The sequence below is a fragment of the Spermophilus citellus genome (assembly GCF_964194105.1).
Source record: "Spermophilus citellus genome assembly, chromosome: 9".
In the NCBI taxonomy this organism is placed as follows: domain Eukaryota; kingdom Metazoa; phylum Chordata; class Mammalia; order Rodentia; family Sciuridae; genus Spermophilus; species Spermophilus citellus.
In genome coordinates, this window is record NC_138191.1 from 128,643,056 (window position 1) to 128,657,984 (window position 14,929).

Consider the following 14,929-nt stretch of genomic DNA (forward strand, 5'->3'; position numbering starts at 1 on the left):
GAGCATTTCCTCTCGGTCACTCCATCGACTGTCCCCCATAACCCGCTCCTTGGCTATAGCCACTCACCATGCTGTATTGGCTGGAGCCGGATCTCTGTCTCCTCTCTGCAGAACCCTATTGCAATAGTCCCATACCCATTTCCACAACCCTAAGTGAAGTCTTCCTTCCCGCGCCTTAGCAAGTGTGATTGAATTCATTTTTCTTTAACATAGGCATGTATTCCAAATGGCATGGTTTGAATGTGGTTCATCCCTAAAGGTCTCCAATGGCCATGTTAGAGGCGGCAGCAACTTTAAAAGGTGGGGGTGTATTGGGCGGTAATTAGGTCATTTGGGGTCACTGTGAGAAGGGATTAATGTAGTTCTGATGGGACCCAGTTTGTTCCCAAGAGAGTAGGTTGTTATAACAAGAGCAAGACTGGCTTCCTGTTTCTTGTTCTACCATTGTGATAGCAACCCCTGTGTAGCCCTCAGCACGGGGCTAACCAACAGGGATGTCCAAGCCTGGTCTCTCAGCCTCCTGCTGAGGGCCATTGCCAAGTAGGAATGACGCATCGAAATTTCCTTGCCAGCGTACCCCATGTTAAATGGACTTGCCTTGGGATTTCGCTGTTGACATTGCATGTAAGGTGACCTTGCTCAAGGAAGGCGGATCCGGGTTTAGAGCTGATCAGGTTTGAGGAAGTATCCCGGTCCTTGGGTTTAGGGCATTCCCGGTTTAAGACAATAGGGGTTTTAGGGAAGTTGGAGGTTGAAGATTATTGCTGCCCGGATTAGGGTGTTCCTGCTGCTTGTTCCCGTTGAGTTCTCGTGAGATTCAAATGGGATATTGGAAAAAGCCTCGTGGAGTAGGTGAATTGGGCAGCAGCAGAACTGGGATTGCCCGAGAGCATGTGTGGAGGCCGGTGTTGAAAGGGTAAAGTTTCTAAGCTGGAAAGCTTGAATTAAAATGTAAAAGATTAGGTATTATTAAATTCCTGTTACACCCAGATTCCTGAGATAGTTAAGACAACGCCCTACTGGCCATTCAGCCTAGGGCCCTGTGCAGTTTGTCACAGGGCCCGAACCAATCAGTTTAAATGTGTACCCCGCTTAGGAGTAACCAATCACCCCCGCCCGCTCTGTTCCCGCCAATGAATGTGCTAATCACCTCTCAGAGTTGTTGTTCAATTTTCCCGCGCCTCATGATGATTTGTTCTGATGCATGCAAAGCCCGCCCCCGCCCTCTCCAAAAAGTGTACTTAAGCTCTGCTTGACCTCTGCTCTGGGCTCTGGGCTGCTCTCCCTTCTTGAGTGAATACGGAGCCCCAGCGCGCTGGAACGGATCCCTAATAAATCCCCCTTGCCATTGCATGAAGCTAGTCTCGTGTGGTCTCTTTCTCCGATGCTTCGCCGGACCCTTACAGTGTGAGTTCGGGAATAAAGATTGCTGTTTGAATCTACAAAGATGTGGTGGCTCGTGATTCTGTGCCAGCCAAGACATTGGCAGCCTCCAAAACTGTGTGAGTTTTCTTATAAGTAGCCAGCTTCAGGCATTTTGATATGGGAAGAGAAAATGAACTAATACACTAAACATGATAAAAAAAATATCAATTTTTTTTTTTTTTTTTTTGGCCAAGGGTGTAGCTCAGTGGTACAGCACTTGCATAGCTCTATCAGGAGTAAGAAAATGATACACTCAGGACAAATGATATGAAAGACATAGTAGAATCTGTGTCTGGGATTGGGGTCTCTGGTAAACTGCATGATTGTGGCCTGCTTGGTGACTAGGAAGTTTCTGTGCAAAGACACAGGATGCCTGGCTGCTATAGCAATGTACTTTACAAGGAAACTCTGTGTTGGAGTCTTTATCAGTTTCAACCTTCACCTCAGGCACACAGCTCCTGGGAATATAGGGACCTGTAGGTATTCTGACGGTGGAAATGTACAGGGAAGCGTTTCTCTGGTGAGCAAACTCTGGGGCTGTGGGGGGGGGGAACAGGTGCTCTGTCCTCCACCCTCGGAATGCCCAGCAATTTCTCTTTGAAGCTAGTAAGATAACTCTACAGGTGCAGTATCTAGTTACTATGGTAATGTCCTTAGAGAAAAGAGGGCTGTCTTAAAGGGCCCGGACTTTGATCTCAATTATCTAGCACCTGGGATTAAAGGAATACTAAATAATAATGTAGTCAGGGTACTAAGGAGCTATGGAACTTTTGATATAAAGAAACCTGGCTGCTTGAAGGGACGGCCACTCTTTTTCTCTTCTTCCTGCCTCTGTATCTCGTCTCTGTGTCTCTTTTTATTTTCCTTACGGAAAGAAAAATCAGGAGAAAGAAAATGATACACTTAGGACAAATGATATGAAACAAATAGTAGAATCTGAGTGTTGACAATATCAGAAATTGTTGAATTTGTTCTGGAAAATGTTCAGGACTCGCCGAAAGGTCTCTTGCAACAATGAACTCATTATTTACCACTAGAGAACTTTGTTCTGGTCCTGCAGAGTGGAGGCTGGGGTGATGTGGGTTCAATGTGTCATCTTTGTATAGAGGTTACAATTTAATTCAAACTTGGGCCATCCAATGTCAGAGATTAAAAAAACACTGAATGGGTCACATAGTTCATCACAGTCACTCCTTTCCTTCCCTGGTGTATTTTTCTTCTTAGAAATAAAGAGGATAGCAGATTAGTGGACTTCTGGTTCTGTGCCCTGTCCCAAGTCCTTTTAAATCTATTATTTATTTATTTATTTTTGCGTGTGTGGCCCTGGGGATCAAGCCCAGGACTTTGTGAATACTAGGCAAATGCTTTATCACTGAGCTACACCCTCAGCCCTCCTTTGAAAAAAACAAAGTTAGGTCTGGGCACGGTGGCACATGCCTGGTAATCCCAGTGGCTAGGGAGGTAGAGACAAGAGGATCACAAGTTCAAAGCCAGCCTCAGCCACAATGAAGCGCTAAGCAACTCACTGAGATTCTGTCTCTAAATAAAATATGAAATAGGCTGGGCTGGGGCTGGGGCTCAGTGGCAGAGCGCTTGCCGAGCACAGGTGAGGCACTGGGTTCAATCCTCAGAACCACATAAAAATAAAAAATATTTTAAAAATACAAAATAGGGCTGTGGATGCGGTTCAGTGGTCCGTGAACTTTGTCCTGGTCCTGCAGGGTGGAGGCTGGGGTGATGTGGGGTTCAATGTGTCATCTTTGTATAGAGGTTACAATTTAATTCAAACTTGGGCCATCCAATGTCAGAGATGAAAAAAAAAAAAAAACCACTGAATGGTTCACATAATTCCATCACAGTCACTTTTGGTACCAGTTCAATTTCTGGTACCAAAAAACCCAAAATTAGCTGGGCACTACCCTGCCTGTAATCCCAGTGGGGCTCTGGAGGCTGAGGCAGAAGAAAAGAAAGTTCAACACCAGCCTCAGCAAAAAGTGAAGCACTAAGCAACTCAGTGAGACCCTGTCTCTAAATAAAATACAGAATAGGGCTGGGGATGTGGCTCAGTAGGAGTGTCCCTGGGTTCAATCCCCAATAACTACACCCCCTTGCCCCCCCTCCCAAAGTTAGCCAGGCATAGTGGCACACACCTGTAATCCACCCAACTCCAATCACAAGTTTGAGGCCAGCCTCAGCAAATCAGCAGGACCATTCTCAAAAACTAAAAATATATAATGGCCTGGGGTTGTAGCTTAATAATACAGTGTCCCTGTGTGCAATCCCCAGTAAAAAAGAAAAAAATAAATAAAAAATAAAGATTAGACTGCTTCCTGAGAATTCCACTTTTTTTTTTTTTTTTTTTTTTTTGCCGGTACTGGGGATTGAACCCAGGTGTATTCTACCACTGAGCCACATCCCCAGCCTTTTTTTTTTATGTATTTCTTTATTTTTCAGACAGGGTTTTGCTAAATTGCTGAGGCTGGCCTCGAACTTGGATCTTCCTGCCTTGACCTCACCTGTCGCTGGGATTACCCGTGAGCGCCAAAGCAACCAGCTCAGACATGTCTTGATACATTATTGTTTAAAAATGCATTTCCATTTCCATTGCTTAATGAAAGATCTCTTTTCCTTCAAACCTTTTGGGCTTTAAAAATGATACTCCGAATGGGAGAAGAGCCAGCCAGAGGCCAGGTGCGGGGGGACGCAGGGCGCAGCTGGGGCAGGAACGGTGGCAGGAGCTGGGAGCCCTGCTGGCTGTTTACAGACGGAGCCAGAGGCTGAAGTTCAGCACGCGCTGGGGGCAGAGACGCTGATCCCGAGGCCCTCCCCCGCCTTTGATCCGCAGGGCGCCCTGTCCTTTGAGCCCGGCGGCTCCCTCCGGGCTGGCACTCTAGCCTTGCGGGCTAGTGGGACCCTTCGGGTGCACTCTGGTCCCGTGGCCTCGCGGGCTCGGAAGCGGGCGGGCGACATGCTGCGTCTGCTGGCGTCCCGCTGCACCCGGGGCCTGGGGTCCAGCGTGCCTGCGCGTCCTGCCACCGGGCTCTGCCTCCCGGGGCGCAGCCCGAGCCGCCAGGCCTCCGACATGCCCCGGAACCACCCGCCCAGCTCCGAGTTCGTGGCCCGCTCGGTGGGCATCTGCTCCATGATGCGCCTGCCCGTGCAGACCTCCCCGGAGGGGCTGGACGCTGCCTTCATTGGGGTGCCCCTGGACATTGGGACCTCCAACCGGCCCGGTGCGAGGTAAGGTCCCCGGCGTCGGGGTTGGGACATGTGGCTGGGACTGATTATGGAGCGTGGAAGGCGCGCAGACAGACACCTCCGCTCACCCTGGGTAGGTTAGAAGGCGGTGGCCCGCTCCAAAATGGTTTGGGAGACCTTTGATTCCCCTCCTTCCTCCACAAGCCGTCCAGGGCTCAACACGTGACTGGAGGGCTGGTCCTCATCCATTGGTCAGGAGGGGTTTCTGGAGCCCCCTCCTGGGACTTTGGTGGGATGGAGGATGTGGGTACCTTCTCTGCTCTCTCTACCTGGCCTTACAGTGGAAGGTGACATTTTGTTTGAGAACAGAAACTGGCTGCCCCTTCCCCAAATCTCTAAGTATAACTGACTGGGGGTGTTGGGGGGAAGCAAAGAAGCTCAAATTAAGGAAAATTTCTCAGGATCAAATAGAGAAAGTAAAACCCCTTTTCCTAATTATTGAGCATCAGCAATTTCTAATTCAGCTCTTCGAATCTGATTGTAACTGTCTGAATAGTCAAAGTCTTATTTTATTTATTTATGTAGGTACTGGGGATTGAACCCAGGGGCACTTTACCACTGAGTTACATCCCCAGCCCTTAATTGTTTGTTTTTTGAGACAGTCTTGCTAAATTGCCAAGACTGGTTTTGAACTTGTGATCCTTCTGCCTCATTTTCCTGAGTCACTGGGATTACAGGTGTGGCCCATAGGCCCAGCTCCAAAGCCACCATTTATTATTTAAATGTCAGGCACTTTGCATAGATTACCTAATTTCTTAGAACAAGGATGTGAAGTAAATACCATTATTATCATATGGATTTGGAAACTGAGTCTTGGAGAGATTAAAATATTATCTAATGTCATTTAATAAGTGGTGATGAGTGGGCCCCTAACTCTGTGTTTTTATTTATTTGCAGAACTGGGAATTGGACCCAGAGATGCTCTACCACTGAGCTATATCCCCAGCCCCCCCACCACCACCACCATTTTTTTGAGGCAGGGTCTTGTTTGATTGCCTAGGCTGATCTAGAATTTGTAATCCTCCTATCTCATCCTCACCAAATTGATGAGCTTATAGGTTGCGCCGCCATGTCCAGCAAATTTGTACCTTTAATTTCTTTAATATACAACCTAGGGCTGGGAGGTAGACAGCTTACTTAGCATGCACAAGACCCTGTGTTTGGCTCCCAGCACCGCAAAAAGAAGGAAAAAAAAAATATAGGGCTGGGGATGTGGCTCAAGCGGTAGTGCGCTCGCCTGGCATGCATGCGGCCCGGGTTCGATCCTCAGCACCACATACCAACAAAGATGTTGTGTCCGCCGAGAACTAAAAAATAATAAATATTAAAAAATTCTCTCTCTCTCTCCCCTCTCTCTCTCTTTAAAAAAAATATATATATATATATAAAATATATATATAATATATATATTATATATAATATATATTATATAAAATATATATTTTATATATATATATATATATATATAATATATATATATATATAAATGATCAGTGGTTCTCAGTAGGGGTGGGTTTGCACCCAGGGGACATCTGGCAATGCCTAGAAGTATTTTGCTTGTCACAACTTGGGGGAGAAAGTGCTACTGACATCTAGTGGGTACAGGCCAGAGAAGCTGTTAAACATCCTGCAAGGCAAAAACCCGCAGAAGAGACCCCAGCTGGCAAAGCCTGGCCTAGCAGAGAGAGCTTTTGCACCTGGGCATGGGGCTGATAGGTGATTCTTTTCCTCCAGATTTGGCCCCCGACGCATCCGGGAAGAATCTGTGATGCTCCGGACAGTCAATCCTAGCACGGGGGCCTTGCCCTTCCAGTCCCTCACGGTAGCTGACCTGGGCGATGTGAATGTCAATCTTTACAACCTTCAGGACAGCTGCCGGCTAATTCAAGAAGCCTATCAGAAAATAGTAGCAGCTGGTTGTGTTCCTCTGACCTTGGGTAATGTCTGCTAGGGCGAAGGGAGTTCTCTGGGCTCATTTGTCATTCGCTTGAGTACTGATACTTCTGCAGAAGATGGTAACAGTAGGAAAGAGAACATTCTAATTCCTTTATTTTAGTCCCTGGGGACAGGATATGTAAAATATTGGAGTAGTGTGGCCGGTAGAGCTGGTGGACTAGGGGAAGGCGGATGAGGCCTTTGCTTTGGTGTATAATTTAAAGGATGCCAAAAAAAAAAAAAAAAAAAAATCAGCAATCAAAATGAATATGGCAGGATAAATATTACCAATTTTTCTTTTTTTGCCTTTGGCTCCAGCATGGCTGGAACAGCATGGTTACTGATCTTGTCTTTATTTTTATTTTTTGGTCATCACAGATTTTTTTTTTTTAATCTTTTGTAAGGTTAGGGGTAGAACCAAGGGCCTTGTCCATGCTTGGCTAGCAAGAGTTCTACCACTGAGCTATCTCTGCAGCCCTGCATTGATTTTGATCTTCAACAATACTGTGTTAAGCCTGGCATAATGGTGCACATTTATAATCCCAGCAGCTTGGGAGGCTGAGGCAGGAGGATTACAAGTTGGAAGCCGGCTTCAGTAACTTAGTGAGACCCTGTCTCAAAATTAAAAGTAAAAAAGACTGGAGGTATAGCTCAGTGGTGGAGCACTCCTGGTTTCAATCCTCAGTACAAAAATAAACAAGCAAACAAACAAACAAAAATCTGTGTTAACATAGGATCGATCTTTTACTAAGTGCTAGGGCTTCCTTTAAATGTTATACCCCATGTGTCTCACCATCCCAGGCCCGGGGAAGGCTGCCAGTAGGGACTCCCTGTGACTTTCCAAGGATTTCAAAGACAATGTTCATCATGACTGTGGGGAGAACTGCAAAGGGTGCCTGTCCTGGTCAGGATCCTCATCAACCCGTAGGGTGACTTTCCCTTCACCCTCCTCCACTCTCACTTTCTTATTTCTTTCTTCTCTGATTTGTAAATAGTTAAAATGACACAGAACCTTTTCTAAATATTCCAATTTATTTTTGCCAAATGAGAGGTCCTAGTCTGCACAGCATGGTGGTAGGGACCTTGGCTTCTAGGTGGAAGGTTTGAAATCTCAGCTCTACCTTTCACTAGCTGTGTTACTGTATCCACTGCTTGGTGCCTCGTTTCCTCGTTGTGAAATGGGCATAGTAATAATGCCTACCCATTGTATTGTGGAAGAAGTATATAATGAATGGGCATACAAGATGCCCATCCTAGCTGGGCATGATGGTGCACACCTGTAGTCCCAGCGACTCAAGAGGCTAAGGATGATTGCACCTTGAAGACAGCCTCAGCAATGTAGTGAGGCCCTAAGTGACTTAGTGAGATTCTGTCTCAAAATGAAAGGGGCTAGGGGATGTGGCTCAGTAGTAGAGCACTTGCCTGGCATGTGAGAGGGTGTAGGCTTGATTTCTGCCACCACAAATGAACACATAAACTGCCCATCATTGTGCCTGGCCTATTTTAGGCTTAAATAAAATATTAACTATTGATTATTATTTTTTAATAATTTTTTTAATATTTATTTTTTAGTATTTGGCGGACACAACATCTTTGTTGGTATGTGGTGCTGAGGATCGAACCCGGGACGCACGAATGCCAGGCGCGAGCGCGCTACCGCTTGAGCCACATCCCCAGCCCCAACTATTGATTATTAATAATTATCAATAGTAATACCTTCGTAGGCCTGCACTGCTTAAAAGGGTAGCCATTAGCTACATATTAAGTTTAAATTAATTAAAATATGCAGTTCCTCAGCCACCATATTGGCAAGCGCTGACAGAACATTTCCATCATCACAGAAAGTTCTCTTGGACAGAGTTGTTCTAGGGAATTACTTGTAAGCAATTCAATTCATAGATTCATCTAATTTTCTCTTTTCAGTGACAGTGACATCTTAAGCATCTCTCTACTGACCAAGATCTCTCTTTGGCTGTGTTTTTAGACCTCTAGTCCAGCTGAAAGGGAGGCAGAATTGGCAAACTCGGGGTTGTTGCACATGATCATCTTACTCATGTTCCAGATGTTTCTCTATTTTATGCTTTGCAGGTGGAGATCACACAATCACGTATCCTATATTGCAAGCACTGGCAAAAAAGTAAGTCCCAAATGGCTTGGCCAAGTGAGGTTTCAAGATTCAGGAGCTAAGGAGCAGCGGTTTGCTGCCAGGTGGTATTGGGTGACTGCTGTGGACTCAGGTTATTGGGAGTGACAGGAAATTCCCAACCAACTTGCTTCTGAGATCAAAGTGAAGGCTGAGGGGCTGGGACTGTAGCTCAGTGGTGGAGCGCTCACCTAGCTCGCGTGAGGCACTGGCTTTGATCCTCAGCACCACACTAAAAATAAGTAAATCAAATAAAGGTATCTACAACTAAAAAAATTTAAAAAAAAAATTAAGGCTGAGCTCCAGGTGTGTCTGTCAGTCTCTGGCCCTTCCCTTGGCCCAGACCTGCTCTGGTGCGTGCCCGGCCCTCTCCACTGGCCTGTTGGGGAAGGCAAGCCCCTTGTGAAATACACAACCCCAGTTCACTTTGGTTTCTGTTTTGCTTCAGGGGCTGAATACAAATTGTGACGGGCACAGCAGTGAAGGGCCCCTGTTTTCTCGTGCCAGGGCCCCTTTCACAGGCAGTGTCTTTTCAGGGATGAAGTCAACCAGGGACTGACCAGTTTTGGCTAATTTAGTTGGAGGAGGAGACAGAGGGCTGAGGCAGTGGGTGGCAGCTCCAGAATTAGTTTTTGGGAAGGGAGTATGGGCAGCTTTGCGGCTGGAGGTACATGGAGACAGATCCTGTCTCCAAGCCGCGCCTGCCTCCCACTGGCAGGCACCACATGTCCCCGTGGGGAGCCCTCAGGGTTGCTGATGGTTCTGGAGAAGAGCCGGCTCACAGCTCCCTGTTGGTGCCGCAGTCGGAATCGCCATGGCTGCTTGGTCTGGCCTTCATCTGAGCTCTCTCCCGGCCTCTTTTATTTATCCATTTATTCATTTAATTTTGGTTCTGGAGGTTGAATCCAGGGTGCTTTACTACTGAGCCACACCCCCAGCCCTTTTACTTTTTCATTTTGAGTCAGGGCCTCCCTAACTTTCTTAGGGTCTTGCTAAGTGGCCAAGGTTGGCCTTGAACTTTCAGTCCTCCCGCCCAGCCTCTGGAGTTGCTGGAATTACAACTGCCACCCTGTCCAGCCCTCCAGCCCTCTGAAGGTGCAGCAGTACTGGATGGGAGACCCTGGGTGGTAGCCTAATTACAGGTCTCTTTCTGCCTGGCTGCTCTCTGTTTACCGCTGCTCTGAGATGCTAAGTGATTTGAAGACACAAACCAGTTGGCACGTGGGTAGTTGAGGCCAAGTCTCTCCTCTGTGACTCTGAACTGTCATCAAGTTTTGGCGACCTGAAGGGTGGCTGTGCTTGGGCCCCACAGGGATGTTTGGCCTCTAAGCTGTCCTGTTGTCCTCAGGTATGGCCCTGTGGGGCTGCTGCATGTGGACGCCCACCTGGACACAGCCGACAAGGCCCTGGGGGAGAAGCTCTACCATGGGACACCCTTCCGGCGGTGCGTGGAGGAGGGGCTCCTGGACTGTCAGCGGGTGGTGCAGATTGGCATCCGGGGCTCTTCCATGACCCTGGATCCCTACAGATACAACAGGAACCAGGTGACAGACTGAATGCCCCCCAACTCCTCTCCGTTGCCTATCACGTGGCCAGGGCTTTGCTAATCAAGTTCAAGGTGGGGTCAAAGGGCTGATTTTGCTTCAAGAGGGTCATGTGGCAAAGAGGAGTGAGGGTGCTAGTGTTAGGGTCCGGCGGAGCGTCGGAGAAAGAGACCACACAAGAGACTGGCTCCATGCAATTGGCAAAAGGGGATTTATTGGGGATCCATTCCAGCGCGCTGGGGCTCTGTGCTCAAGAAGGGAGAGCAGCCCAGAGCCCAGAGCAGAGGTCAAGCAGAGCTTAAGTACACTTTTTGGAGAGGGTGGGGGGCTTTGCATACATCAGAACAAATCATCATGAGGCGCGGGGAAATTGAACAACAACTCTGAGACAGGATTAGTCCATTCATTGGCGGGAACAATCTGGGCAGGGGTGATTGGTCACTTCTAAACGGGGTACACATTTAAACTGATTGGTTTTGGAGCCTAGATGCTTACGTGCCATGCTACCTGGAGCCCTTAGCTATTAAACAACCAGGGAATCAATGGAGATATTTACTGGGCAGTTCAGGTATTGTCCTAACAGCTACAGAGATTACAGGTTCCGGGGGTAGCAGAGGAGTTGTAACAATGCCTTGTCTTTTACTTTTTAGCCCAGGCCTCGCCATTTAGAGACTTTACAATGCCCGGTCTTTTACACTTTAACTCAGACTTTTGCAGCTTAGAATCAGCTTAGAAATTTTACCTTTACACTAGTAAGGCAGAGGAGGCCTGTTTGGGGGCTGGGGAGGCCAAAAGAAACAACCAACCTTTCAGGAAAGAGGTGGGGGTCCCAACACAAGGGACCCCCACCTTCTGATTTCTCATCCTTGCCACTTGGTAGAGTGGCTCTGGGGTCAACACAGGATAAAGATCCAAGTGGGAAGACACCTCCCTTGCTGTTGGGGCTTGCCAAGGCAGTGTTCTGGACAGAACCATCCAGAAGGGGCTCTTGTGAGCAGCCCAGGTTCTGTCTCTTGCCTTAGCAAAGCTTCCCTCTGCTCCCTGTTCAGTGCTTAGCTTTGGCCCTGCTCCCTCCCCTTACCTGTGAACCAGGGACAGCAGTGGAGGCCGAGAGTCGGATGTGATGTGCCCATGAAGAACTGAGCAAGGAGCTGGCCTTGACCTCCTGCTCTTCCATTGCCCCCTCCTCAGGGCTTCCGTGTGGTCATGGCTGAAGACTGCTGGATGAAGTCGCTGGTCCCTCTGATGGCGGAGGTCCGGCAACAGATGGGAGGCAAACCCCTTTACATCAGCTTTGATATTGACGCCTTGGATCCTGCCTATGCCCCGGGGACAGGGACGCCTGAAATTGCTGGTCTCACCCCTAGTCAGGTAAGGAGCCTTCCCCAGGAAGAGTCCTGGGCCAGGGGAAACTTGACACCCCACTCTCCTAGGACTTGTAGTCTTTAGTATCAGGAGAGGATTTCATGGAACTGGACTTGAAACCAGGGGTGCTCTACCACAGAGCTACATCCCAGTCCTTTTTATTTTTTGAGACAGGTCCTCACCAAGTTGACCAGGCTGGCCTTGAAATTGCCAGCCTCCTGTCTCAGCCTCCCCAGTAGCAGGGATTACAGACGTACAGCACTGTACCTTGGCTGCGGTGCCCTTAGAATTCAGAAATTGGAAGGATTTCTGAAACAAAATCCTCACCCTCTGCAGATCCTCCTTCTGGGCTTCCTGCCTGCAGGATGGAAACCCTTTCCACACCATCTTCCTACCTGCCCTCCCTTGTCCTGTCTTCAGGCCACACCTCACTACCTGGGCTCCTCCCATCACTGTGTCTACCCCTTCTTTCCCTGGGCCTGGGATGTCCTTCTTTTCTGCATGAGCTTAGCCAAGGCCTTGAAATGTTTCCACATTTCGGAAGCCTTCTTCCTCCTCCTCCTCTCCAGGCTGTTACTTGTGCTTTTTCTATTCTGGACTTGCTTTTCTTAAAGCCCTTCATACACGACATTGAACAGATTGGCCTGTCTCATCATCAGTGAGGCTCAGGAGCAGGGACCGGGCACTAGTTATTCGTGTCTCTGGGAGGCCACCCGTGTGGCTGCAGTTGATAAAAGCAGGAATTCTAAGGATGGGCATGTGCCCAGAGCAACCTATGGAATCTTCTCCACTGGTCATTTTTCTAAGTTAATGATTACAGTAATGACAACTTACTAGTATGGTTTTAATCTTGGACAGGCTCTGGAGATCATCCGGGGCTGTCAGGGCCTAAACGTGGTGGGCTGTGATCTTGTGGAGGTTTCCCCGCTGTACGATCTCTCTGGTGAGTAAGCAGGAAAACTGACCTGTGGGCAGCTGCTGGCTCACGTTTTCTTTGGCATGGAGGATTGAACCCAGGGTGTTCTACCAAAGAGCTGCATTCCCTCAACACCCCACTCCCGGCCCTATTTTTTTTTTTGAGAAAAAGAAAAAGAAGATTTACTGCTTTGCTAGCAAAGGAGAAACACAGGAGACTTCTGTCCCAGAGGCTAGAGGCTGATTCTGCCCATCAGTAGGAAATGGGGAGGGGGAGGGTGGGAGGGTTTAAGGTGACTCTAAGGCTACAGTCCACTGGTCTGTTGAGTTGTAATCCACTTGTTGATTTGGGAGATAGTCATTTCTGAGATCTTCTGGTACCAGCCCCAAAGCCTAGATTACTTCTTTCCTATGGTGGGTGTGTACTCAGGGACAGAAAATTGTGCCTAAAATGGGGAAGAAAGGCAATCCCTTTTCCCCTGGATTAGGGAGGAGCATCGAGGGGAAGAGAACCACATCCATTTAAAAAATCAAGTTGCAGTGGCAGAGCAGCAAGGGCTGCTGTATTCAGAGCATAAGGTGGCCCACTGTGGCATGTCCCCATTGCCAGTTTCTACATTGCATTTCTATGGAAAAATGGGCGACTACGTCTCCAAGCTGCTTCTTGCTGAAAGAGGGTGAAGTTGGGGGAAGTACCCCAAAGCCCTTGTTCTCTATCAGTGGGGCACTTCCCTGCCTTTTTTGGAGTCAGGGTCTCATTAAATCGCCCAGGCTGGCCTTGGACCTGTGAACCTTCTGCCTCAGCCTCTTGGGTAGCTGAGGTTAGAGGTGTGCACCACCACCTCCAGCCTGGGGAACCTGCTGAGTATGTCTGACAGGGGAGAAAATAAGCCTCTATAAATATGAGCAGCAACCCCGATAAAACCCTGGAGGTGCCAGGTATTAATAGCTTGCCCACATCAGGAGGAGATGGGTGCCTCTGATACGTTTTTTTTTTGTGGCGCTGAGAATCAAACCAGGGCCTCATACATGCCAGGCAAATGCTCTATCACTGAGCCACAGGCCACATCCCCAACCCTAAAAAGTAATTTTTTTTTTTTTTGTGGTGCTGGGATTGAACCCAGGGCCTTATGCATGTGAGGCAAGCCCTTTACCAACGAGCTGTAAGTAAGTTCTTAAAGCATAATGTTTACACACAGTGGGGCGTTGGCTGGTTAAGATCTTCCAAGCAGGTGCTGTCCTAATAATTTAAATTTATTTTTGTTTTTTCTTTTGGCGCTGGGGACTAAACTCAAGCCCTCGTATGCACAGGCATGTGCTGTGCCACTGAGCTACACCCCCAGGCCAATAATTTTGATTTAGAAAAGCTCATAAAGTTAGGCCTATTAACCTCAGAGGATAGATGTAATATAGTACATGCCGTTATTATAAAATTTCCTTTTGGGGAAAAAGATCTAAGTGTAAACCAAGAAGCTTCTGAATTTCAAATACTATTTCTACTTGTTGCTTGAGGAGGGCAGACTGCCAGGGGGGCACCCTCAGGGTGGGAGTTGGGGGGAGGGCAGCCGTGTGCCCCACTCACCCGGTCTCACTCTTCTGCTTTTGTCCTAGGGAACACAGCCCTCCTGGCGGCTAACCTGCTGTTTGAGATGCTGTGTGTTCTCCCTAAAGTGGCAACTGCCTGAACCTTGTCTCTTCTAGACAAAATGGATGCACTACCAACCACTCCTCAGGAGCTTACTAGCCAGCAGTCCGAGTACTGAAGAGGGTAGGCCAGGACAGCTTGCTGCTCAGGGTCATTGGTGGCTATAGAACAAGGACATTCAGAATTCTAACCCAAACACATTTCTAAGGGTTTCAATTGACTTTAAAAACTGAGGCATTTGACACTGCTTAGGTTTTTTTTTTTTTTTTCTTTGATGAAAGATGGAGGAGGAGAGGAAGTAGAGGGAGAATTTTACTCAAGGTCATCTAAAAATGGGATGAAGGAATAAAAAAAATTATGAAAGGATAGTGTACAAAGACTCCACATTTCTATACTCTTCCTTTAAGATAGAGCTCCTTTGAGGAGCTCAGAGCTGCATCTTGGTTTATTTATTTATTTATTTGCGGTGCTGTGATTGAACTCAGGGCCTCACTCATGCCATCACTGAGCCACATTCCCAGCCCCCGCATCTTGGTTTCAGGATCACTGAAAACATAAATGATCTTTGAAGAAAACAACATGCAGTTCCTAATAAAGAAATGTCCCCAGAAGCCCAGATAACATCAGCTGAGCCCTTGATGGACCTTCTAATCCACTCTCTAGGAGACTCAATTTTGCACTATTTACTTTAAGCCAACA

General features: G+C 47.7%; 1 protein-coding gene across 1 annotated transcript; it reads left to right on the forward strand.

The window, feature by feature from the left end:
- Window positions 1-4,124: 4,124 nt before the first annotated feature.
- Window positions 4,125-14,543, forward strand: AGMAT (agmatinase (putative)). The gene is made up of 7 exons (XM_081306017.1): window positions 4,125-4,665; window positions 6,418-6,620; window positions 8,707-8,755; window positions 10,110-10,305; window positions 11,497-11,676; window positions 12,529-12,613; window positions 14,197-14,543. Exons 1-7 carry the CDS (start codon window positions 4,394-4,396, stop codon window positions 14,268-14,270), a joined length of 1,059 nt encoding a protein of 352 aa, XP_081162143.1. The 5' UTR covers window positions 4,125-4,393; the 3' UTR covers window positions 14,271-14,543.
- Window positions 14,544-14,929: the final 386 nt, after the last annotated feature.

Bases quoted from the DNA above. Each gene is read 5' to 3' on its own strand.
- AGMAT (XM_081306017.1), top strand. From the start codon at position 4,394: ATGCTGCGTCTGCTGGCGTCCCGCTGCACCCGGGGCCTGGGGTCCAGC. The intron at 4,666-6,417 runs GTAAGGTCCCCG...CTTTTCCTCCAG, and splicing joins TCCAACCGGCCCGGTGCGAG to ATTTGGCCCCCGACGCATCC. The intron at 10,306-11,496 runs GTGACAGACTGA...CCCCCTCCTCAG, and splicing joins ACAGATACAACAGGAACCAG to GGCTTCCGTGTGGTCATGGC.